Genomic DNA, 27,609 nt, shown 5'->3' on the forward strand with positions numbered 1-27,609 from the left:
CCACTTGACCCAGAATGTTGAAACTTAATAGGATGATTGGTCATGCAGAGTAGATGACCCCTTATGATTTTGGGGTCACTCTGTGAAAGGTCAAGGCCACAGGGGCCTGAACATTGAAAACCATTTCCAGTCAGTAACTTGAGAACCACTTGACCCAGAATGATGAAACTTCATAGGATGATTGGTCATGCAGAGTAGATGACCCCTAACGATTTTGGGGTCACTCTGTCAAAGGTCAAGGCCACAGGGGCCTGAACATTGAAAACCATTTCCAATCAATAACTTGAGAACCTCTCGACCCAGAATGTTGAAACTTCATAGGATGATTGTTCATACAGAGTAAATGACCCCTATTGTTTTTGGGGTCTCTCCGTCAAAGGTCAAGGTCACAGGGGCCTGAACATTGATAACCAGTTCCGATCAATAACTTGAGATCCACTTGACCCAGAATGTTGAAACTTCATAGGATGATTGAACATGCAGAGTAGACGACCCCTATTGATTTTGGAGTCAGTCAATTAAAGGTCAAGGTCACAGTGGCCTGTTCATGTAAAATCATTTTTTGGAAATAACTTGAGAACCACTTGGCCTACAATGTTGAAACTTAATAGGATGATTGGACATGCAGAGTAGATGACCCCTATTTATTTTGAGGTCACTTGATCAAAGGTCAAGGTCACAGGAGCCTGAACAGTGACTTGAGAACCACTAGGCCAAGAGTGTTGAAATTTAGCGGGATGACTGGACATGCCAAGTAGATGATCCCTATTGCAGCCAACCATCAGTGTCTCTTTGACTTTCACTCCTGACCCCTATTGACTTCTTGCCTATAGGATTTTGCATTTGGGGAGACGTGCGCTTTTTTACAAAAGCATTTTCTAGTTTACTTATTATGTCGCCCCCATTGGTGGAGGAGACGTATTGTTTTTGCCTTTGCTGTCTGTCCGTCTGTCCACATTCAGCCTGTCCCACTTTCACAGGTCAAACTGCTGGTTGGATTTCGATGAAACTTCACAGGAGTGATCATTACCAACCCAAGTTATGCATATTGATGGCACGTTCCACTTCGCTGCACAAAATGGCCACCAGAGCTAAAAATAGAAAACTCTTGTCCGGCTAGGTGACTAGGGGTCACCTGACTGTGACCTTGACCTACTGACCTACTTTCTTGTTTTTAAAGATACAGCCTTGAAATTTGGATGACATCTACAGTTTTTGCAAAAATCTTCAAAGGACATCTCCTCCTAAACCACTGGTATGATTTTGAAGTAATTTCACACAAATGTCACCCTCTACCAAGATTGTTCAAATTTTACCAATTTGTCAAAAAACATGGCCGCCAGGAGGTCACTTTTCCCTATATATGTATAGTGGAAACTTTAAAAATCTTCTTGTGTGAAACTACTGGCCCAATTTTAAAACAATTTAATACAAATGGTCCTTGTGTGACCCTCTACCAAGATTGTTCAAATTATTCCGATTCATCCAAAACATGGCTGCCAGGGGACATGGTCACTTTTCCCTATATTTATATCATGGAAATTTAAAAAATCTTGTGTGAAACCGCTGCCCTGATTTTGAAATAATTTATCACAAGTGGTCCTTATGTGACCCTCTACCAAGATTATTCAAATTATTCTGATTCGTCCAAAAACATGGCTGCCAGGAGGCGTGGTTACTTTTCCCTGTATGTATATGGTGGAAATTTAAAAAATCTTCTTTTCTGAAACTGCTGCCTTGATTTTAAAATAATTTTGTATAAATGCTCCTTCTGTGACCCTCTGTTTATTTTGATTTGTCAAAAAAACATGGCCGCCAGAGAGCCTGGTTACTTTTCCCTATATGTATATAATGGAAATTTTAAAAATTGTGTGACATGTATATAATATAGGCTTACATAGAAGAAACCTAACTCTGTACTTGTACCATTACATTATACAAATGCACTTGAAGCCTTGTACATGTGAGCGCTTTAGGGTCAATGACCCTCTTGTTTTATAAATATACATTGTATATTACTGTTTAATGACAGAATTTAAGTTAAAGCATACTTAGAAGTTTGTCTAATTTATATTGTCTTGCATTATGTTTTATGAAAAATTCCCCAAGTTAGAGGATGTTGGTATGTTTGTTGCAATTTCCTGTTACTGCAGTGGATACAGTTTTTATGTTCCACCTTGCGTTCTGGCTGACATCACTGGTAACAGTAACCTAGGACCTAAGTGATATTGCTTGAAAATAAATCATCGAATTTTTTTCATTAGGTGACTGAAAAACAGTTTGTATACTTTGAAATTCTTTGATTTTGGTTGCATTAAAATTCAGTGGTTGGAACCAAACCGGTAGTTTTGTTTTTGTTTGGACATAAATTCATGGCTTCTACATTTCATATATGAAAAAGAATACTAATTTTATACTTTTTCATAGGGATTTAACTTTGTGGAGTAATGAAACCATAGGAAATCTGTGAAAACTTGTCCTTCATTAATAAGAATGATTTCACAATTATCTATGAAAACAACTATGTATTGTAGTTCACTATTATGGATATATGTCATCTGTTTTCATTAGGAAGTGCAGCAGGTATGAAAATATACTGACACTTTTTTTCCAACACCCAACTCCTATACGTTCCTAAAATTTACTCAGACCTTTCCTACAAATATTGAGGATAAAAGACTAGTGTTGAATACTGTTTGTAAAGCATTTCAGTATTTAAGGTTACTAAACAAATAGGTTAATTCAGGATGGTATTATATTTTCACACATAGTATTCTAAGTACTACTACTATATTTTTAATATTCAGTAGGTTATACTCTCAGTACTATAGTTGTCACATGTGTAAATCCAAATGCCCATTTACCCTGTGGGAGCACCAATCTCCTCTGTATTGGTCCAGTACTTCCTGTATAATACTGTTGAAACTCCGTATCTCAAAATTCCAAGGGATCAAGAGTTTCACTTTGAGATGACAGAAATTGGACTTAAAATGATACTTGAGCACGCCATGGGAAAACCAACATAGTGGCTTTGCGACCAGCATGGATCCAGACCAGCCTGCGCATCCGCGCAGTCTGTTCAGGATCCATGTTGTTCGCTAAAGGTTTCTGTAATTGCTATAGGCTTTGAAAGCGAACAACATGGACCCTGACCAGACTGCGCAGATCCATGCTGGTCACAAAGCCACTATGTTGGTTTTCACATGGCACGGCTCATATCGAGTTTCAACTGTATTTCATTGATTACTGACATATTGACCATAGCACAGTTGATACATTTTTGCCAAGTTTTCATGAATTCTTGTATTCTTGAAAGAGAATTATTATTAATATTGACAAAACTTGAAAACTGGCAATATCTATGAGAATTTTGGTAATAAATCTTGCATCCGATGATGTAAGTCTTGTAGATACTACATATACATTGAAAAAAGTTTACTAAAAGCAAAACCATCTTTAGCTGAATAGTTCTATTTTTGTAGAAAAGCTAACAAACCCATCATTCAGCTTTGAGGGAGGAAGGGACTCCGGTTTTCTGAAGCGTTCAGGAAGCAACTCTAGTCTAAATTCCCTGTTCAGCACCGAGGGTGACCCACATATACGTGCCTGTGAAGACTGTAGAAAATTGCTGGAGAGGCGTGATCAACAAATGGAACAGCGCAATACAAAGTCCACCATTGTCTTATTATATGAGGTGTTTGTCTTTCTTAATAAATACTTAATGTAACCTCTGTCAAACCTTCCACTATTTTTATGCCAACTTCCTATGTTTTTCCTCTGCCTATGTATATGTCTACTATTTTAATGCACCTTCCCTTCGTTGTACCTCTGCCTATATATGTGTCTACTATTTCTGTGCCCCATCTCCATGTTGTACCTCAGCTTATATATTTGTCCACTATTTTTATGCACCTTCCATTTATGGAGGTACAAATAGTGTGCAAGTTTGGTCAAAATCAAATAAAAATGCTCTGTTATGAACACAAGCTGGATGTAGCTGGAGGGACTATGGACAGAAGACAACGCTATAAGTTTCACCTGAGCCTCGTTCAGTTACTGAAGTGAATTTTATTTCTTTTTCACTTGCGATTTATAGAACTTTACAACTGAATTATGACCAGTTGTTATTGGTGTTGCAATATGTCATTCCTTTAACATCATGTAACTGTTTCTTTTTGGAACTTAAAATGTTCTGTTATTACAGTGTTTTACTGATTAACCCTTAGCCTGCTGCAGGCGAATTTAACAGCCTTTGCAAACAGCTTGGAACCAGATCAGACGCCGATTAAATCGGCGTCTGATCAGGTTCCAAGCTGTTTGCTACTCTGACAATATTTCCTCCAATTTTGGAGCAAATTGAATGAACTTTAAAATTTTAGCAGACGACATTTCCAGCAGACGACAATTTATCTAGCATGCTGAAGGTTAATGTTGACTCAATATTTTGCATGTTTCATAGTGTACAAGTAGCCTAGAGAAAAATTTATTCAAATAGTGACATCAAAATGTCATCTTGCAATAACTAAGTGAGTTCTTTAACCTTTTAGCAACATCTATTGACACCTTATAAGATATATTGATATGGCAGTATGTTTAGATGTTTACATTAATTTTGTCTTGAAATGTTTCAGAAAATGAAATTCTGTATTGGAGAATGTGAAGGAATGTTGGAGAATTACTTACCAATGGTTGAATCTCTTAGGTAAGTCTGTATTGTACTCTAGTCAGAAATCTAACATCAGTCCTAGACCAGTGTTGACTTTGTTTGCTTTACTGTGCTTGTTGGTTACTTGCAGGAGCATGTACAAACAGGTGATACTGGCTAAATAAGCTGAGTACATACAGCTTTTAAAGGCTAACTTTTAATCTTTACTCTGCTAAATTTCTATAATGAACTTGTCCTTTCAATTTAGACTATACCATTAACTGTTTAAAAGGGTACATTCCAAAAAGATACTGACTTAATGGCAAACAGTGCAGATCATGATCAGACAGCACAGATGTGCAGGCTGATCTTGATCTGCACTGGTCACAAAGGCAGAATCAACCGTGTGTAGCATGATAAGGGTTAAAGTATTCTAGTTTGACTCTCTGTGGGGATTATTTTACTGTGGTACTTTTTGTTAGATGTAATGCAAATGTATATAAATGTAGGAATATACTATTAGCAGTATAAGGATCTTACATGTCTTCCTGTACAAGACAGATTCTGCCAGGCCTGTCTGGTCAGTTAAATGGCATAGGTTTATGTATGATAATATGAATTCTAACACGATCCGTAGCAATTGCTATATAAACATAAAGCGAAATCGCCTATACATGAATCTACAATAAAATATGGATGGCTGTTACATTTCACTCCCCTATGATTGTGACATAGGAGAATCAACTTCAGTTCCGTTACATACGAATTATTTCAGGGTCAAACGGTTGAAAACAGCATTTCAAAGACATAAATATGATAAAAAGTCATACTGACTTATGTTAGGACCGTAAAACACGTTTTGATCTCTACGAGCGAATTCAATTAGCTCAATTATGATTCAGCGGTGACGTCATAAATGTATGACATAAAGTATGACGTCATAATGATGTGACGTCATATAAAAGTTAAGCTCGTAACTCGTAACACAGGGTCAACTTGCCTAATTTAATAATTCTGTTCATAATTAGTTTGCGAGTTGTTAGATTACTAATTTATAAATACTTCCCAAAATTCTGATAAAAAAGAAACAAATATCTATACGTTCCATTGGCTATACAACACTTTCTAACCATAGGGGGTAAATTGTAACAGCATATGACCCGAATGACGTACTACGCTGAAAATGTAGTACTGTAAAATGCGAATTATTTGCGTTGTTAGAATCGAAATAATAAATATGTTCCAATAATTTTATCAATTAATAAAACATGGGCAGTTGTTTGGATGCGAATAATTAAATCACTCGTGCTACGCACTCGTGATTTAATTATTACGCATCCAAACTCCTGCCCATATTTTATTAACTGATAAAATATAGGAACAGATTTATTATTTCTTAAATATCTTGCTTTAACTATTATATAAAATGTTAGCCTACATATTATAGATGACCATATTTCTTACGTTTAAAGTTTAATGACCTCGTATAACATCAAAGATTTCTGTGGTGGCAGTTTAGATGAAATGCAGGTGTGTGTTAAGCAGCCAGCCAAGATAGCTAACTTAAGACAAGTTAGAATGAGAACAAAGGCAGCTGACTGGTTGCCTAGTAGATATCCGCATTATCTGTAGTATCAAAATTTAACAAATTGTGAGAACAGAAAAGGTAATAGAAAAGTAATTTTCCCACATAACCTGTGTACGAGTATTTTTGTGTTTTTCAGTGCTGGAGAGTCAACTTACAGTTTAAGTACTGCCCAAAGACGAAGACAGGAGCTAGTGAAAAAATATGAAATTATTGATCAAATAAGGTACACTTAAAAGTTCTCCTTTTATTCTAAGCAAAACTTCTACTAAGATACAAAAATAATTGTAATAATCATGAATACATGATTTATGAATTGCAAACATGTTTTTATTTTGATACGCAAAAAATTGCATACATCTTGCTTTACTCGTACAGGACAAGGTATGTTCCATGAAGTATATTGTGAGACAAAGTACATTGTAAAAATCTTAAAATTGTTGTGCTGCCTCTTTGACTGAATGTACTTTCAGTGATAAATATACTAGTACACTGCAAGTGGTGTAGCTACAGTGTTTCTCTGACAAAAGAATTACAGAAAGGGTAGAAGTTTTCAGGGAGGCATGTCTCAGATCACTTGTCTTTTTTTGGTAATTTTTAATTTCTGGATATGTCTCTGTCATCAGTCTGTCCATCTGTCTGACCTTTCTTTGTTGAAATACATACGGCAATGATTTAATAAAAATTAAGAGAAAGCAGAAAATAATGCATTGTTCAGTTCCGTGTTTTTACAAAATAGTGTCTGGTGTGTAATAATTTGAAAACATTTGAATGACAGTAGTAAATACAGCTTTTAATTATGCTGAACTGTGATAGCTTTGAAGTGAAAGAAGGACATATCACTGTTTTTAGCTCACCTGAGCCAAAGGCTCATGGTGAGCTATTGTGACCGCTCAATGTCCGGCGTCCGTCCGTCAACATTTCCTAAAAAAATCTTCTTGAAAACCACTGGGCAGAATTACACCAAACTTCACAGGAATGATCCTTGGGTGGCCCCCTTTCAAAATTGTTCAAAGAATTGAATTCCATGCAGAACTCTGGTTGCCATGGCAACCGAAATGAAACCCGGGGGTCACATGGTTTATATAGACTTATATAGGGAAAACTTTGAAAATCTTCTTGTACAAAACCACATGGCCTAGGGCTTTGATATTTGGTATGTTCCATCATCTAGTGGTCCTCTACCAAGAATGTTCAAATTATCCCCCTAGGGTCAAATATGGCCCTGCCCCGGGGGTCACATGGTTTATATAGACTTATATAGGGAAAACTTTGAAAATCTTCTTGTACAAAACCACATGGCCTAGGGCTTTGATATTTGGTATGTAGCATCATCTAGTGGTCCTCTACCAAGATTTTTCAAATTATCCCCCTAGGGTCAAATATGGCCCTGCCCCAGGGGTCGCAAGTTTTACATAGACTTATATAGGAAAAAAAGTTTAAAAATCTTCTTGCCTGAAACCACAACTCTAAGACCTTTGATATTTGGTTTGTAGCGTTGTCTTATGGTCCTCAACCAAAATTGTTCAAATTGTACCCCTGGGGTGAAAAGAGGCCCTGCCCTGGGGGTCCCAAGTTTTATATAGACTTATATAGGAAAAAGCTTTTAAAATCTTCTTGTCAGAAATCATACGACCTAGGCTTTTGATATTTGGTATGACGCATTGTCTAGTAGTCCTCTACCAAAATTATTCAACTTATGCCCCTGGGGTTAAAACAGGCCCCGCCCTGGGGTCACTTAGTTGTTATATGAGTTATATAGGAAAAATACTTAGAAAATTATCTGATCCTATTTCCAAGACTATTTAATTATAAATACCTGATGACCCCAAGTAATATGATGTCACTTGATTGTGACCTTGACCTACTGACCTACATACTTGTTTTTTAAGATACAGCCTTGAAATTTTGATGACTTACACAGTTTTGCACACAAATCGTAAAACTGAATTTCATTGACCATGAATGTTACCTACTGACTTTCTTAATATTTTATCATCAGTTTGACATTTGAAACATGTAGCTCATATTACTCAGGTGAGCGATTCAGGGTCATCATGACCCTCTTGTCTTTTAACATTGTTTATCTGAAAAAACGCAAACAAAAAAACACAACTGAAATCATGGCAAAAAAATACTGTGTCCTCCACACTTTGCTAATTGTTTGAACTTTTGTTCTTTTTTCAGCAAAAGAATTGCCTTACTGGATTCTAATAAGGAAGAAGGACTTTCACCGAAGGAGGCTTTATTACAGAAGTCTATACGTGTGTATGCCTCAAACTTTATGCAGGAAAACATGATGGGACTGCAAAACTTGCCTTCTGAAGAACAGTATCAAAAATTACAACAGAAACATACAGCTCAAGTTCAGAAACAGATTGCTCTAGAACGGCAAGCTGTGCAACTGGCACAGGCCGAAGAGAAAAAACTTGCAGAAAAGGAGAAGTATGGATCGCCGAGTAAAGACGAGGACGGGCATGATAGATCTAGTTCTCAAAAACACTCTAGAAATAAAAGTGACGGCTGGAAGCCAACAGAACATAATGTAAGAGGGACAGATGAGGATCCTATGTTGCAGCAAATGGAAATTATTAGAGTTTATATTCAACAGGCAAAACAAGCCAAGAAATGGGATGAAGTAAATATGTTAGAACAGAATCTGAGGGATCTACAGATGGAGTATTCTAGTCAACAAAAACAGACCTGGTCCTAGAGTTGTGATACAAGTAGCCAGGCCAAGGGGAAGTGCATGTTTTTACTCTGTCTTTTTTAATAGCTATTGCAAGTCCAAATAAATTGGTGTGTGCTGGCATATCCAGTTTATTTTTAAAGCAGAGATGTATGTTTCCTGTGTTTGGCTTTGGAGCTTTCTATTGTTATAGCGATGCTTGCCAGATGTTTGATCAGGTAACATACAGCATTGTTGCATTAAATGTTACTACCTTAGCAGCCTCATATAAAAAGAAATCTAGTCTCCATTCAGTTTTAAAAGCTTAAAACATTAAATTTGATTGTAGCTTAGTGCTTTATAGCCTGCATCTTAGGGTTGTTATTCCTTTAATTTTCCTTACTACTTACATCATATATATTTATAATGATATAATTATACATGATTTGATTGTTGTACATTTTTGGTACTTTGGATTAGCAGAATTTTTAATGCTGTAAAATTTCAAAGTTTGATTCATCAGTGCTTTGAAGTCAGTGCTAGATATGACATTTGAGCTGTGCCATGAGAAAATCAACATTGTGGCTTTGCGACCAGCATGGATCCTGACCAGACTGTGCAGATGCGCATGCTGGTCTGGATTCATGCTGGTCACAAAGCCACTATGTTGGTTTTCTATTGGCGCAGCTCATTTATTGATTTATTTGATCGATCATCGAGTCGTTAGTTCTATCCCAGTGTGAGACATATTTTTTTTTTGACAATTTCATAAGTGAAATTGTGTCTGATGTCAATTTGTCCTCCACCGCTGATTCATGTGTAGAAGTTGGCAGATACTTTGTGAAAACGGGTCAGAACAAAAACAAGGACACTGATTAGGTTAACTCCCCTACATTACATGACTAAAATACTGTTGAAAAACAGCTTTAAACTGAAAACAAACGAACAAACGTGTCTAATGTATTGCAGTAACGCATTTAAAGTTCATAAGATGCATTTGTACTTCATACTTATGTAGTGCCATTTTAAGGAGCTTTGTTTGTTTGTTTGGGGTTTAACGCCGTTTTTCAACAGTATTTCAGTCAGGTAACGGCGGGCAGTTAACCTAACCAGTATTCCTGGATTCTGTACCAGTAAAAACCTGTTCTCCGCAAGTAACTGCCAACTTCCCCACATGAATCAAAGGTGGAGGACTAATGATTTCAGACACAATGTCGTTTATCAAATAGTCACGGAGAACATAGGCCACGCCCGAGGATCGAAATCGCGCCCCTGAGATCCGTAGACCAACGCTCTTACCTACTGATTTTAAGGAGCTCCTGTTCTAGTTATTATCATACCTAAACATTATATTGAGAAATTTATTCTTGCAGTTGTCCATCAAAGCTTTACTTGTTTAATGTAATCATTGTCACCTTTATAATGTAATCACTGTAACGTAAAATCACTGTGAGAATGCCTTCGCTAAAAGTTGCATACATCTTTTTTTGCTGATTTCTTTTCCCCTTTTAAATGAAACATGCCAACCAACTGTGTTATGTAAAAACTCATTTAGAATTTAAGAAGATGAATTTGGAACAGTTTGATGATTTGTTTGATATTTATGTGCTGATGATTACTTCAGAAATTAGTACAAAAATCACACACTAGATATATATAAAACAAAGGTCAGTTGATATTATTAGAGTTTCGGATAAAATTACAACCAATAGTACATTTAATTTAATGTATTTATAAAAGATAGATATATACATACCTATGTGATAGCATAATGCTTAATTGCAGATTTTTATATATTTATTGACATTTTATGTATGTTGTTATATTATGCAATAATTTAATATGTTAATGTTTTCAAGGAAAGATAACATTAGTTTGATACATTATAGCTTATTTTATTTTAATTTTCTTACCTGGTGTGGTTGTAAGATATAAGCAAGACGTAAGCACTGACTGTGGTGTGAGAAAAGTTCATACTTCAGCAGTGTTCAGAATAGTTGTGATTAGCATAAGGTAGTTCTGCACGTTTGAAAAACAGGAAGTGATGGTGTAACGTCATTTATTTGGGAAACATACAGTAAAGCCTGGATTCTGCGTGCGGAAATGAAAATTATTTTATGAATTAATGGCAACCTGTGAGTACATTTATTACAATGGCACTGTTACTATCTTTCCAAAGTTAAAATATGATATTAAAACATCTTGACACGTTAAATAATTCAAAACAATCTCATAAGATTAGCTTGAAATGTGCGGTTCATTTTATAATCATTGTCAAATATCTAAAGATTAAGCACACAGACATATACATTTTATTGTACCCCCTGACAACAAAGTTGAAAGGGGGGGTATTCTGGTTTCAGGTTTTCTGTCTGTCCGTCCGTCCGTCCGTCTGTCCGTAGACACAATCTTGTGCGCTCCATCTCTCCTCATCCCCTTGACACAATTTAATGAAACTTAACACAAATGATCAGTAACAACAGTAGTTGTGCATGGGGCATGTTAGGTTCTTTCAGAAAAAAAAATTGCAGAGTTACGGGACTTTGTTCTTTGTTACTATACTATATACATAGACACAATCTTGTGCGCTCCATCTCTCCTAATCCCCTTGTCACAATTTAATGAAACTTCACACAAGTGATCAGTAACAACAGTAGTTGTGCATGGGCATGTTAGGTTCTTTCAGAAAAAAAATTTGCAGAGTTACGGGACTTTGTTTTTTGTTACTATACTATATACATAGACACAATCTTGTGCGCACCATCTCTTCTTATCCCCTTGACACAATTTAATGCAACTTCACACAAGTGATCAGTAACAACAGTAGTTGTGCATAGGGCATGTTAGGTTCTTTCAACTACAAAAATTGCAGAGTTATGGGACTTTGTTTCTTGTTAACATACTATGTACATACAGTCTGCATATGCAATCTTGTGTGCGCCTAATCTTCCGAACCCTTGCACATGATTTAATGAAACTTCACACAAGTGATCAGTACCAACCCTAGTTGTGCATGGTGCATGTTACGTTCTTTTAGATAAATATTCTGCATAGTTATGGGACTTTGTTTTTTGTTACTATACTGTATACATGGAGTCTGTATACATACAGTCCACATAATTACGCAATCTTGTGTGTGTCAAATTGCAATGTACTGTGACAGTGCATGAGCGGGGTACATTCATCACCTTCAGTGATAGCTCTAGTTTCACCACAGTTTAAGCCATATGTTTATTTACAAGTGTGAGAAGTTTCATAAAAATCTACTTCATAGAAAAATTTCTATTGGCAAAATTGTTATGAAACATGTGATTTTCCCATAGACTCCCATTATAAAAAATGAGATCCAAATTTTTCAGATCAGTTTAGCAAAAAATCAAGCACAGTTTTTTTTATTTGCTGAATTTTTAGCTCGACTATTCGAAGAATAGTCTAGCTATTCTACTCACCCTGGCGTCGGCGTCGGCGTCGGCGTCACACCTTGGTTAAGTTTTTGCATGCAAGTACATACAGCTATCATTTAAAGGCATATAGCTTTGAAACTTATTTATTCTTTTTCTAGGTCAATTACCAACCTTACTGGGTCAAGTTCCATAACTCTAACATGTATTTTGAGCAAATTATGCCCCCTTTTGGACTTAGAAAATTCTGGTTAAAGTTTTACATGCAAGTTACTATCTCCAAAACTAATGCAGATATTGAATTGAAACTTCACATGTGTCTTTGGGGTTATAAAACTAGTTGATAGCACCAAGTCCCATAACTCTGACCTTCATTTTGGTCAAATTATGCCCCCTTTTGTACTTAGAAAATTTTGGTTAAAGTTTTGCGTGCAAGTACATACAGCTATTACTAAAAGGCATATAGATTTGAAACTTATTTTTTCTTTTTCTAGATCAATTACCTACCTCACTGGGTCAAGTTCCATAACTCTGACATGTTTTTGGCCAAATTATGCCCCCTTTTTTGGGCTTAGAAAATTCTGGTTAAAGTTTTGCGTTGCAAGTACTACAGCTATTACTAAAAGGCATATTGATTTGAAACTTATTTTTTCTTTTTCTAGATCAATTACCTACATCACTGGGCCAAGTCCCATAACTCTGACATGTATTTTGAGCAAATTATGCCCCCTTTTGGACTTAGAAAATCCTGGTTAAAGTTTTACATGCAAGTTACTATCTCCAAAACTAATGCAGATATTAAATTGAAACTTCACATGTGTCTTCGGGGTTATAAAACTAGTTGATAGAATCAAGTCCCATAACTCTGACATGTATTTTGGGCAAATTATGCCCCTTTTGGACTTAGAAAATCCTGGTTAAAGTTTTGCGTACAAGTACATACAGCTATTACCAAAAGGCATATAGCTTTGAAACTTATTTATTCTTTTTCTAGGTCAGTTACCAACCTCACTGGGTCAAGTTCCATAACTCTTAACATGTATTTTGAGCAAATTATGCCCCCTTTTGGACTTAGAAAATTCTGGTTAAAGTTTTACATGCAAGTTACTATCTCCAAAACTAATGCAGATATGGAATTGAAACTTTACATGTTTCTTCGGGGTTATTAAACTAGTTGATAGCATCAAGTCCCATAACTGATATGCATTTTGGTCAAATTATGTCCCGTTTCGAACTTAAAACTCTTTTGATATTTAACATTTTGGGTAATAATTTCCTGCTTCTGTGACAATATTTCGAATAGTCGAGCTTGGCTGTCTTACGGACAGCTCTTGTTTACGTATATTCTGAAGTTTTGAAAAATCAGAGTTTAATCAAATTCTGCATTGTGAAAATATTTTGATCCGAACGTGCTTAATAATAGGCTTAATATTAAAGTTTTAGACTGTGTTTGATTGCTTATTAATTTGAAGTAAAGATAATGTTTCATTCAAGTTTGTAAGGGAAAATCAGTATTACACGCCATCTTTAAGTTTAGGTCATATGTGCTGAAGTGTTCACAAAATTCACTGTCTCATTGTAGTTTTATAATCAGGGAAATAATTGCCAAGGGAAATAACTGCCACTTGCTGTTTAGTCAGTACTGTTCATAATAGTTAACTCTGCTGAATGGTATACAATGCATGCAGGGACATGCCAATCGCTTATTGCCATTTGTCAAGTTTATCCACAGGTTTTTGGCAATAATACAATGTCTGGTTTGACCATTTTTTTGTGTTGATTTTTAAGACTAAATTTTGCAGATAGTCGGGTTAAAATAGACCATAATTATGTTGATTACACTGAAAGACTGTTCTCATTATTCTCAATATTTATAAACTTTTATTGCTTTCATAACTGAGCTGAAAGTTTGATTTTGTTATCAGATTACGGGTCCGGAAACATCAGAATATGTTGCATGATATGAACCGCGCCATGAGAAAACTAACATAGTGCATTTGCGACCAGCATGGATCCAGACCAGCCTGCGCATCCGCGCAGTCTGGTCAGGATCCATGCTGTTCACTAATGGTTCTCTCATTGCAATAGGCTTTGAAAGCGGACAGGATGGATCCTGACCAGACTGCACAGATGTGCAGGCTGGTCTGGATCCTTGCTGGACGCAAACGCACTATGTTCGTTTTCTCATGGCATGGCTCATTAGACCTTATTGCCTGCATTCAGTGATTTTGCACAGTTTATTAGTGTCAACCCACTGTTAGAAACTAGCCTGTTTAATCACCCTTAGTTTTCTTTCACACATTTTACATTATATTTCAGTCAAATATTCCCAGATTCTCTCCTAAACAACACGCATGTATTGTGCAAACACACTGTACCTCAATCGTTTGTCCCTGCCAGTGTATCAGCTTTAACTGTTTTCATCCAATCTCTACCATGGAGATTGTGTCTTTTGTATCAGAAATGCTCTGTCCAAGTATTTCCAAATTGTCTATCAAGATCACCCAACATAATTCCGCTGAAAAGACTAACAAGTGGCATAAAATAATATGTGCCTTCTTGCATCATATCTCCTGAGGTAAACAAATCCACAAATGAAATCAAGTCTTTTAAAACAGTTCATTAGTCAGAAATCTGTGTTGGTTGAATTTTCTGTTCTGGTATAAGTTGCTTTCCAAAGATAATAGTGACCTAACTTCATATAGATTTCTCAGTTGACCGGAAGTTGTGATAATTACAGAAGTAAAAGAAATTTTGGCAAGAACATCACCTTCACAACACAAAACTAAGGTTATAAATGCTGTACAAAATCTGTTTTGTCTTAGTTAAGAGCAACAGACATTTACTTACATCAATACATTAACTGTTAACATTGTCTATTTACAAAATGTTAAACATCAGTATACTTCTCTGGTAGAAAAGTTTTGTACATACACAACAAAACTATCCTACATATAAATATTAGAATGATGTAGTAATCTTCAACTTATACTCTGTCAGATTTCATCAATCATAAAAACGTGAATAAAAACCCCTGTAATTTCATTTGCTCTGTGAAATTTGATTTTATGGATAGGTGTTCAATCCCCGGCCGCGTCATACCAAAAACGTAAAAAAATGGTACTAGCAACTTCCTCGCTTGGCGCTCAGCATTAAGGGGATAGTGCTAGGACTGGTCAGCCCGGCGTCAGTATAATGTGACTGGGTGGGGTATCATGCCACGTGTCTACGGGGTGATGTTCCAGTGCGGCAGCACTATAACGTTGGGCATTGTGCTCACTGGTACAAGTAGACACCCTCGTTTATATGACTGAAAAATTGTTGAAAAAGACGTTAAACCTGAACACACACACACTCTCCTTAAAATTACTTAAATAAAAGAAATCAACAAAACTTTCAAGAGCGCACTGACGCCAAAGAGAAAGCCGTTTATTCTCAGGCCTTAAGATCCATCCCAATCTGCCAAAAGCCACTTCTGCAGTCTATGTCGTGGATATCCTGATTTTATTTTTTATTATACCTTATTTATCCACACATTGGATATAAAATAAAAGTAAAACCTTATTATCAAAGTTATTTCATTTAATTTTTACCTATTTATTTTATCATGAACACAACCTTCCGTAATTACATCCAACTTATTTCGAGTCCTTTTCAGTCGACACAAGTCATTCTATTTATATAAGGCTTTCCCGCCAAGAATACTATTTAAAAACAAAAGGAAGGCATGAAAAACATGAAATACATGTTAAATGTAATCCATGAATATAAGTACCGACGGAGAACTTAAATAAAAGAATAGGGTCCGCCAGAAAATTTAAACAATATATTTTATACAATCGCTAAGTCTGCGACAGTCTAGACTAGAGAGTATGAGTGTTCGATTATGTTGGCCCACTGCATATTCTTCAAGGCTTATAAATAATTGGCCTGTTTTAATTCAGTGTGAATTATGGTCTTGCTTAATGAGTTCTGCGTTTGCAGTACAGATTTGTATTATTTACAATTAAGAGCGAGAATGTCCTGTCATTTTCAATTTTTACTACACAGTTCGCAACAATAAATACGGGCTTTTGACTAATAAGACCTTCTCTGACCAGCAAAAGCTCATAAAGTGAGGGTGGAAAATGCCTATTGCGTTTTATTTTACCTGTACAAATATGAGACGTTAGCGGTTTAAGTACTGTACTTTGTTTTAAACTTACTAAGGAATGTATATGAATATCTTCCTCCAGGAGCACAAGTTTTCCCAATTCTAAACATACATTTATTACAATACAGTCAAACCCCAAATGCGAAAAGCTAGAATTACATTCTTTGTCATTTCTGACACAACTAAAAATTTAAGTTTTGTTGATTTTGTTGCCCCGATCAAAAATGATAATTCAACAGTGTCTAAACTACTATTTGCTCTCCATTATCTGATTGTAAATCAATTTTATTTTTTTTTGGTAGATATGGGAAAGTATCATAAACATGGTTATGAATAATCGTAGCCTCACTGCCACTATTAACTTAAGCCTTATGTTTATTTTTTCCTAACTTGATTAAACAAGAAACAGTATTTCCTGCTCAATTAAGCTGATCAGTCAAAGGTTTTGGTGGAAGATATTTTGTAGCATTTGAACTCCCCATATCGGCTTCATAAAATGGGGAGTCTGTTAGTTTAAATCGTGATATTTGCCATTAGTTTGACCTTGCCTACAATTTCTCTTTATATGACCCCAGTCACCACAACCCCGGCAAAAAAATTTCAATTTTCAAGGTTAACTGCATTAAAGGCATTTGTCCTATTTCTACAATAATTTGCCATGCGCTCCTTCCGACCACATAACTGGCATTTCCAAGTGGGCCTGATGTTATCAATGTCCATAGGTTCCTCTGATCTGTTTGGCACAAACCCCTGGGCTTTGTTAGATGGACGTCTTTCTTCAAAGAATCCATATTCATGACCTGGCCCCGTGTTCACAAAACATTTTCAGTCTCAGCTGAGTTTGATAACGAAACTTTATTTGCCATTTATATCTAAGTAGCATGTTTAAAATTGCATCTTAAGTTAATAACTATTTTCAAGTGACTAGTTAGTACTGATGGTCAGTCTCATTTGGAATTTAACCATGAAGTTTTAGTAAAACTGATATTAAAATTTCAAACTCAAACTCAGCTGAGACCGAAAAATGTTTTGTGAACACGGGGCCTGACCTTAATGAAAATCTTTTCTTTAAATTTTGTTCTGCAGTTGCAGCATTAACAGCTGCCTGTAATGTCTGAGGATTATCTTTCATCTCTTTAAATTGTAAATAATCAGTAAGACCATCTATGAAAAACCCTACTTACTGCCTCTTTATGGCAGCAAGTCCCCTTGGCTGACCTACAGAGGCATCCCCTCCACTAATGATACTAGATTTTCAGCATACAGCTGAATGGACTCCTTTGTCTGGTTAACTTCTCTTAATAGCTTAAGGGCATGTTGTGGATCTCTTACTTCACTAAAGCGGTTAGTAAGTTTGGTTTTTAACTGAGCCTATGTGTGGTTTGGATTTGCCAGCAAGTACTGGTATATAGTCTGATACTGGTTCTACACAACTATTCTATGCGATCATTTTAATCCTGTCTTGATCAGCTCCTACGGACAGAGCAAGTATCTTCTTCCTTAACCTATTTCTTAAAAGATTTTGGTTCTCCCTCATAAATAGGTATACAGGTTTTGATTCCCTTGAGCGATGTTATTTCATTAGGTAATGTTTGGTTACCATATTTATATTATTCTGATTTGCTCGAGACATATTAATCAACTTATAAAATAAAGTAAACTTAGTGTTTTCTTCTGTTTGTTCTTTTCTTCGAGATCTTTTTTTCCTTCCTTTACACAGAATTCACGTTATCAGCGAAAAAAAATACTTGCAGAATAGTTAGTCTGTTCGAAAATCTTAGTGCATGGAAACCAAAATCGGATTCCATATAGCCCTTTGCGTTGTGTTTTTAAGTGATACGTGAATTACTTCAAGTAATGGAAGTCCGATTTAGTTCTGATCAAAATGAATTTATTGATTACATATGAAAGTCCTTTAAATAGTTCAGAATCAAAATTCAATACTTAATTATTTCTGTCTCTCCTTAAAATTAATTAAAAGAAATAAGCAAAACTTTCAAGAATGCCCTGATTTGGTAGCTCTAAATTTTAGATGTAGTTCCTTAGTTTGCTAGTCTGAAAATGCATGCCGATGATAGTTAGCCTTCATTAGATAAGTAGCTTTACAGTTATACGGCCAGAAATGCGTCCACACCACACCAATGAATGACATAAAAATTTACAAATAGAAATTTATTAATAAATAATACAATAAATAGACAATTTTGTCAAAAGTTAACCACAAAATCTTACATTTTCCTGTATTCAGTTTCCAGTGACCGGTCAGTAAAAGGACAGGAAGCTTGAATTGTCAAATACATGTACTACATATCCGCCGACTAGGCCATAGTGTTATATACATACATCATTAAAATTTATTCACTCAACTTTAAACCACCAACTTAAGCTTACCTACCTGCCAAGTAGAAATCATAATAACTCTGAAAGCGTCAAAACACTAGAGTAAGCTATTTTTGTCAAACCGTACTACATTACAGCAGTCACCTTGTCAGAAGAATGCTTTAAATAAATAAACATGTTTAATTTTCAAAATGGAACAGCATGACAAATACCATTAAAGCGGCATTTAAGATACATTAATTTTGTTAGGTTACTTGAAAGAGACATTTTCTTTCAGAAGTGTTCACTATAGTAACCACTCATTATTTTATGATCTGAAATAAACTTGAAACATCCTGTTTCATGTCTTTTATTCCTTACCTACAAAGAATGATACAACTAAGTACAATTACTTCAAGTGACACATGCATCATTTTCTTAAGACATAATTTATATACATGTAGCTATAAGTGGAGTAACAGAATTGAATAAATGGAAAGTTAAAATAGTGGATTGAATCGGCCGCTCGGGGAAAAAAATTGATATACCAGATTCCTTCTTTGATATGTTGTCATTCCTATTTGGTTCAACCTACGAAAATCTCAGACCAGATGCGCCAGTGTCAGCCCCTAAATGCCCCTGTCCAAAGATGCTAACAAGACTGGTGTTGCAAAGCTGAAATATGGCCAGAGCCACAATATATACATGCACAGTAACTGACTACATGGCTAGCACCACATTTACGGATGGATATTGTATAGCATACACATGGCCAGAGCCAAACTAATATTGACTGGTATTGGAAAGCTACTACATGTATATGGTTGTGCCAAAATTTATGGACTGATATTGCAAAGCTAATCCAAGCAAAGCAAGTAAGGAATTGCCAGGACAACACTTCACTACCATTAGTATTCCCAATCCAAGACAACACTGGTAATTTAACTGCTAATGCTTTTTATTGACCACACAGAACTAATTGCCAGATCATGATTGCCAGCTCGGTGATGGTTTTTGCCTACCATAAAACCAGAACCATAATCGGTTATCAATTTTGTGGAGGCAGATTGCAGAGGTACCGACACTGCATCCCTTATGATTATACCTAGAACGAAAGCAATGCCAGCGTTATTCAAATGGACCCCATCAGGTGCAAAAAAATCAAGACCAACTGGTTTGATTACTACTGGGGTTTTGACTCATAGACTATTTTTCACCTTATCCGATTAATTCTCTTCCTTTTCGTTTCAATCAGTTTCTGGGCGTTACTCCCTGATGCTCCCCTCCATGACCTTCTAGGCAGTCCACCTCCCCTTGTATGAGTTTTTATGCCCCCGAAGGGAGGCATATTAGTTTTTAACTGTCCGTCCGTTCGTTCGTCACAGTGTTAACTTTTTCCATGAAGGCACTTTACTCGCGAACCACTGCACCCAGGACCTTCAAACTTCACATGCTAATTGTACTTATTGAGTACATGACCCCTATTGACTTTGGGGTCACCAGGTCAAAGGTCAAGGCGCTGCAGGGGCATTTGTCACCATTAGTGACAGCTCTTGTTTTATTTCCAAGTTCCTCCACGAAGTTAGGTCATTGCCTCCCAAATGAATAAGTAAAACCTTGTATGGTGTAGATGATGAAAACAGGACCTTGGTCTGAATCTTGTGGTGCAATTCATTCCAATGCAGGCCACTGAAAACCAGCCACTCTATCTGTTCACTTAGTTGTAGATTCGGTCTGCAAATCCTGACTGTCCACTCGTGTGCATGAAAGGGGAGCATGTAAGGAAGCTACCAAGCTGGTTTATGGAAGGTAGTATCTGTCCATGCCTAAAATAATGCACAGATGTGCAACTCAGGATCATCGTAAGCTGGAAACTCGCAATAATTATTAACCTATAACTACAACTGCACAAAAATGAAAATCACCTAAATATTATGTTCCAATACATTTGTCATTTCTGTCCAGACCATTGGAAATCTGAATAAAAACATTTTATTAGGGCATTCATACATGTAGTTTAGAGCTAATCCCCAAAACTGTACTTTTTTTAACCCATTAACACAGTCTCATGTAGTACGATTGCTTAATTCTTAAATTACCATACAATAAGCTGAACTAACCCCAAAAAAATTATTCCTTCTATAATGTTTACTCACTTTTGTGTTGTTGCCGTCCAGAAATTTTTCTTGTCTTCTATTTTTACGTTCTAATAATTTTTTTTTTGAAGATAGCGTTTCCAGAAATTTCTTCCACTGAAATATTAACTTCAGAAATGGTCCATTTTCCTTTCTTTGAATTTTTCGTGGTAAGCCATTCTTTGTCTGCATCTGGTTGGCATCGTTTGTCGGCCATGTTGTGCAATGACATCACCAGATATAGAAAATCAGACTTTGATTTGAGTGACTCGGTCTATGACAAATTCTGCGACATCACAGAAACATCAGTCCTGCGACACTTATTAAAATGGTCGTATGACAATGTTGCAGAACAAAGTCAAAGACAAGATTTTGTCGTTGGCTACAACATATTAATAAAATGACCCTCCTTATGTAAGAAAGTAGAGAAATCACTGCAGATTTATTGATTCAGAAGTTTAGACAAAGTTGATACCATTTACACCTCTCCTTGAATGTCTTAATGATGAAGCATTTTGTGCTTAGTATAATTATGTTCCTTTGATAGCAGATATTACTTCCTTTTCAGTAATTGTGCATGCTAATAAAGCAGATATTACTTCCTTTTCAGTAATTGTGCATGCTAATAAAGCAGATATTACTTCCTTTTCAGTAATTGTGCATGCTAATAAAGCAGATATTACTTCCTTTTCAGTAATTGTGTATGCTAATAAATCATACATCCTAAACAGGTTTAGTTAGTATTTCTCATACTTCAGTTTTATAATTTTAGTAAATCTGACAAACATTAAAGAAAGAACAAAATATATCCAAACTCTATTTATTGTCTTCTTAATTATATACTGTAATTATATATACTATGTAAACCAATACTATAATTGACACAATGGTACAATAATGAGCTTATGCATTGTTCTGTTTTCCCCAAGTGTTCAACCTGCAGAGAACAGCCGTGTTCAACCTGCAGATAACAGCCGTGTTCAGCCTGCAGAGAACAGCCGTGTTCAACCTGCAGATAACAGCCGAAGCGAAAAGTTTGGTTGCATTCATTTTGACAGCAATTCAGATTTAGTAAGATAAATTTTAACCTGCAAGTAAATTCTGAAAAATAATTTACTGTTATTTTGATTATCAAAAACAGTGTTAAAAGCTTTCAGTGTATCAAGTAGCATTCATTTGCAGTCCTAAAAGAAGTTATTGGTATTAACTTGTTATTAAGCAATTTCAACTGAATTTTACAGTAAATTTTATGAACATTGAATGGCAGGGTTATTACTAAGTGCAGTAGAATGCTAACTGTTCTATGATGATGTTGTTTACAGTACACATTTGAAAGCAGAATTTCAAATTACTTGAAGTTAAAGGCGGTTAATGTTCAGGATTGAATTATTAAGAACAAAGAAGCAATTTAAGTTTGAAAATCCTGCCTCCACAAAACAGTAGTATGTCCCAAAGGAACACATGGTAGGTGTTGCAACAAGTGGTCAGTTTTTCCTTATATAATGTACTTAGATATCTTTTTCTCTCAGTCATCAGAATGCTGCATTTTTATTGCACATTCGATAGTAACCTCAACCAGAATGACTGGTTCAGTTACTCGGCGGATAGTGGTGTCTGGTATTGTTATTGCATTAGTGAGGTTAGGCTATATTGAGGTAAATATTTTGACACCTTGTAACATTTGATTTCGACCAGATTTAATGTATTTCTCAAATAAAACAGAGAGGATGCAATTTCATATTTGTATGGGTTCCCAAACATTTTGAGATTTCCACTTTATTTCATCAAGTCCTGTAAAAGTTTAGATTTTACACGTTTTAAATGTGAGATCTTCCTGAAGGGAACAATTATTGGACAATTTCACTATGCATGGGCATACCCACACAAACATCTGAAATTTGCAACCCCTCTACTTAATAATTTATTATAGGGCTAATATAGTAAAGTGTTGATGGAAATATACATGTATGCTGCTATTGCCTTTACACATGTTTCAGTTACATAATTCTTGTTTTTGTATTGCATGTTAGCTTTATGTGTTATAATCATGAAGGAATGAATAAAATTGAAAACTCTAACTTTTAGTTTCTTATTTGATTATCAGTGGCTGTGGCCTGAACATTCTTGCTTACTTGGCAGGGAAAGTGAAGGTTATCCAGTTGTAGATCAAAAATTTTTATTTTAGCTCAATTTTATGAAGTATATGGATAGCTGTCCTACTCGCCCCAGCATTTGCATCTACGTGACGTCACTACTTGAGTTTTAAGTTTTGATGCACTTTTACTTTTTTTCTGTTATAACATGATGGACTTGCTTCAAAATTAAGTTTTTCCTAGTAAGCACTCACTTCATTTGACACAAGGGCCATACCTCTCAAATGTTCATGAATTATTGCCCCTTTTGAGTTAGAATTTAAGGTTAAAGTTTTGATGCACTTTCACTCTATCTCTGTTATTACAAAATGGATTTGATTCAAACTTAAAATAGGTGTTCCACATTATTAGCCATATATATGGGGCATTACTCTCACAAAAATATTCCTTGAATTGTTTTTTTAGCTCACCTGTCACATAGTGACAAGGTGAGCTTTTGTGATCACCCTTCGTCCATCGTCTGTGCGTGCGTGCATCCGTCAACAATTTCTTGTCTGCACGATAGTGGTTTCATTTATGATTTTATTTTAACCAAACTTGCAAACAACTTGTATCACCATAAGATTTCGGTTCCTTTCTTGAACTGGCCAGATCCCATTATGGGTTCCAGAGTTATGGCCCCTGAAAGGGCCAAAATTAGCTATTTTGACCTTGTCTGCACAATAGCAGCTTTATTATGTCTCCCACCACACAGTGGTGTGGGAGACATATTGATTTACTCCAGTCTGTGTGTGTGTGTGTGTGTGTGTGTCTGTCTGTCACAAAGCTTGTCCGCACTCTAAGTCGAACATTTCTCATCCGATTTTCATCAAACTTGAACAAAATGTGTTTGACCATGAGACCTCGGCCAAGTTCAATAACTAGCCAAATCGGTCCAGGCGTCTTGGAGTTATGGCCCTTGAATTACCAAAAATTGGCCTTTTTACTCTTGTCCGCACTCTAATTCAAACATTTCTCATCCAATCCTCACCAAACTTTAACAAAATGTGCTTGACCACGAGACCTCAGCCAAGTTCAATAACTAGCCAAATCGGTCCAGGCATTTTGGAGTTACAGCCCTTGAATTATTGAACAAGAGGGCCAAGATGGCCCTAGGTCGCTCACCTAAGAAACACTCCATAACAGTGTAAAACAGGTTTGACCTAGTGATTTCATGGAAACAAATATTCTGACCAATTTTCATTAAGATTGGACCAAAACATTGGTCTCTTGCGATAAAACAAGCATTTTCTTAGATATGACCTAGTTTTTGACCCTAGATGACCCATGTTCAAACTCAACCTAGAAAATTTATCAAGGCAATCATTCTGACCAAAATTCATGAAGATCAACTGAAAAATACAGCCTCTATCACATACAGAATTTTTTTCTTTGATTGACCAAGTGACCTAGTTTTTGACCTCAGATGACCCATATTCAAATTTGACCTAGATTTCATTAAGGCAATCAACCTGATCAAATTTCATAAAAATCAATTGAAAAAAACAGTCTCTATCGCATACACAAGATTTTTCTTTAATTTGACCTAGTGACCTAGTTTTTGACCTCAGATAACCCATATTCAAAATCGACCTAGATTTCATCAAGGCAATCACTCTGACCAAATTTCATGAAGATCAATTGAAAAATACATCCTCTTTTGCATACACAATGTTTTTCTTTGATTTGACCTAGTGACCTAGTTTTTGACCCCAGATGACCCATTTTCAAACTCGGCCTAGATTTTATCAAGGTAATCATTCTGGCTAAATTTCATGAAGATCAGTTGAAAAATACAGCCTCTATTGCATACACAAGGTTATTCTTTGATTTGACCTAGTGACCTAGTTTTTGACCCGAGATGACCCATTTTCGAACTCGGCCTAGATTTCATCAAAGTTATCATTCTGACCAATATTCATGAAGATAAAATGAAAAATACAGCCTCTATCGCATACACAAGGTTTTTCTTTGATTTGACCTAGTGACCTAGTTTTTGACCTGAGATGACCCATTTTCAAACTCGGCCTAGATTTCATCAAGGTTATCATTCTGACCAATATTCATTAAGAAGAATTGAAAAATACAGCCTCTATCACATACACAAGGTTTTTCTTTGACTTGACCTAGTGACCTAGTTTTTGACCCGAGATGACCCATTTTCGAACTCGGCCTAGATTTTATCAAAATTATCATTCTGACCAATATTCATGAAGATTAAATGAAAAATACAGCCTCTATCGCATACACAAGGTTTTTCTTTGATTTGACCTAGTGACCTAGTTTTTGACCCGAGATGACCCATTTTCGAACTCGGCCTAAATTTCATCAAAGTTATTCTGACCAATATTCATGAAGATTAAATGAAAAATACAGCCTCTATCGCATACACAAGGTTTTTCTTTGATTTGACCTAGTGACCTAGTTTTTGACCCGAAATGACCCATTTTCGAACTCGGCCTAGATTTCATCAAGGTTATCATTCTGACCAATATTCATGAAGATTAATTGAAAAATACAGCCTCTATCGCATACACAAGCTAAATGTTGACAGACGACAGACACCAGACGCCGGACGCCGGACATTGAGCGATCAAAAAAACTCACCTGAGCATTGCTCAGGTGAGCTAAAAATCTGCCTTTTTAATCTTGTCCGCACTCTAAGTCGAATATTTCTCATCCGATCTTCACCAAACTTGAACAAAATGTGTTTGACCATGAGACCTCGGCCAAGTTCGATAACTAGCCGAATCGGTCCAGGCATTTCGGAGTTACGGTCCTTGAATTACTGAAAAATCTGCATTTTCACTCTTGTCCGCTCTATAAGTCGAACATTTCTCATCCGAACTTCACCAAACTTGAACACACTAGACATTTTTCACAGGGGCAGTTGTGGGAGACATGCGCTTTTCTCCAAAGCATCTCTAGTTTATGATTTGATTTTTACCAAACTTGCACACAACTTGTATCACCATAAGATCTTGGTTCCTTTCTTGAACTGGCCAGATTACATAATGGGTTCCAGAGTTATGGCCCCTGAAAGGGCCAGAATTAGCTATTTTGACCTTGTCTGCACAATAGCAGCTTCATTTATGATTTGAATTTAATCAAACTTGCACAAAACTTGTGTCACCATAAGATCTTGGTTCCTTTCTTGAACTGGCCAGATCCCTTTATGGGTTCCAGAGTTATGGCCCCTGAAAGGGCCAAAATTAGCTATTTTGACCTTGTCTGCACAATAGCAGCTTTACTTATGATTTGATTTTAACCAAACTTGCATACAACTTGTATCACCACAAGATCTTTGTTCCTTTCTTGAACTGGCCAGATTCCATCATGGGTTCCAGAGTTATAGCCCCTTAAAGGTCCAAAATCAGCTATTCTGGCTTTTGCAGCCATACAGCGACTTCATTTATGGTTTGATTTGATACAAAACTATTAGTTTTTTATTATTTGACCTACTGACCTAATTTTCCAAGGCACGTGACCCAGTTTCAAACCTGACCTAGATATCATCAAGGTGAACATTCTGACCAATTTTCATGTAGATCCATTCAAGGGTATGGCCTCTAGAAAGGTCACAAGGTTTTTCTATTTTAAGACTTACTGACCTAGTTCTTGATTGCAGTCGACCCAGTTTCAAACTTGACCTATATCATCAAGATAAACATTCAGACCAACTTTCATACAGATCCCATGAAAAATATGGCCTCTAGAGAGGTCACAACGTTTTTTTCATTATTTGACCTACTGACCTACTTTTGAGGGCACGTGACCCACTTTCGAACTTGACCTAGATATCATCAAGATGAACATTCTGACCAATTTTTATGGAAGTGCATCGAAATTTTACATGAAATTCTAAGTAAAAAAGAGGTATGATTGAATTTAATTTCATGAAATATTGGTGCCAAAGTTATGACTCTTGACATATGGTGAGGATGAGGAACATCTATTTTAAGTTTGAAATAAATCCATCAAGTTACAACAGAGATAAAGTGAAAGCATGTAGCGAAACTTTAACCAAGGTGGATGCCAGGCTGAGAAGGATAACTCTCCATATACTTTGTATAGTTAAGCTGAAAACTGATTGTATGTTTCAGTCTGTACCTGTTTTAATCCATTCCAAAGCAGAGTTTTCGGTTTCCTCAAATTCTGTTAGAAATTTATTTTAGGAACACAAAAGACACATCACATAAAGTTAGATTCCAATTAAAAATGTATGTTTTACTGCTTTCTCCATGTGATTACCCCTTTAAAATGGTAGTATTTAAAATGCAGACTATTTCTAGTGGATTTAAATTTACAACTTCTAGGTTAATACATGGTTTCCACCGATAATTGGATATTTTAACAATCTGAACAAAAGGGAAGTTTCAATAGCACGTAGCTTCTAAACTCATTTATTTCCAGTCTACCAAGATAGGCAAAGGAAGATAATAATTTTACAAACTTATATTTCAAAGGAATTTCGCCTTAAAATATAGATGTAAATGATCCGCTATTTAAGTTTCAAGCAAATTCATTACTTTAGATCTTGTTGACCAAAATCTGACTAACAACATTTAGTA

General features: G+C 36.0%; 1 protein-coding gene across 2 annotated transcripts in view; it reads left to right on the top strand.

Moving 5' to 3' along the window:
- The window catches only part of LOC123529865 (rabenosyn-5-like), a 28,417-nt gene extending 16,116 nt beyond the window's left edge, over nucleotides 1–12,301 (top strand). For both annotated transcript variants that reach the window (XM_053521164.1, XM_053521165.1), the window contains exons 6-9: nucleotides 3,483–3,694; nucleotides 4,632–4,702; nucleotides 6,370–6,456; nucleotides 8,418–12,301. In XM_053521164.1, coding sequence (XP_053377139.1) covers nucleotides 3,483–3,694; nucleotides 4,632–4,702; nucleotides 6,370–6,456; nucleotides 8,418–8,943 — 896 coding nt within the window. In that variant the 3' untranslated portion in view covers nucleotides 8,944–12,301. The remainder of the gene's footprint in view (nucleotides 1–3,482; nucleotides 3,695–4,631; nucleotides 4,703–6,369; nucleotides 6,457–8,417) is intronic.
- Nucleotides 12,302–27,609: the final 15,308 nt, after the last annotated feature.

Source organism: Mercenaria mercenaria, chromosome 13 (assembly GCF_021730395.1).
Source record: "Mercenaria mercenaria strain notata chromosome 13, MADL_Memer_1, whole genome shotgun sequence".
Taxonomy (NCBI): Eukaryota; Metazoa; Mollusca; class Bivalvia; order Venerida; family Veneridae; genus Mercenaria; species Mercenaria mercenaria.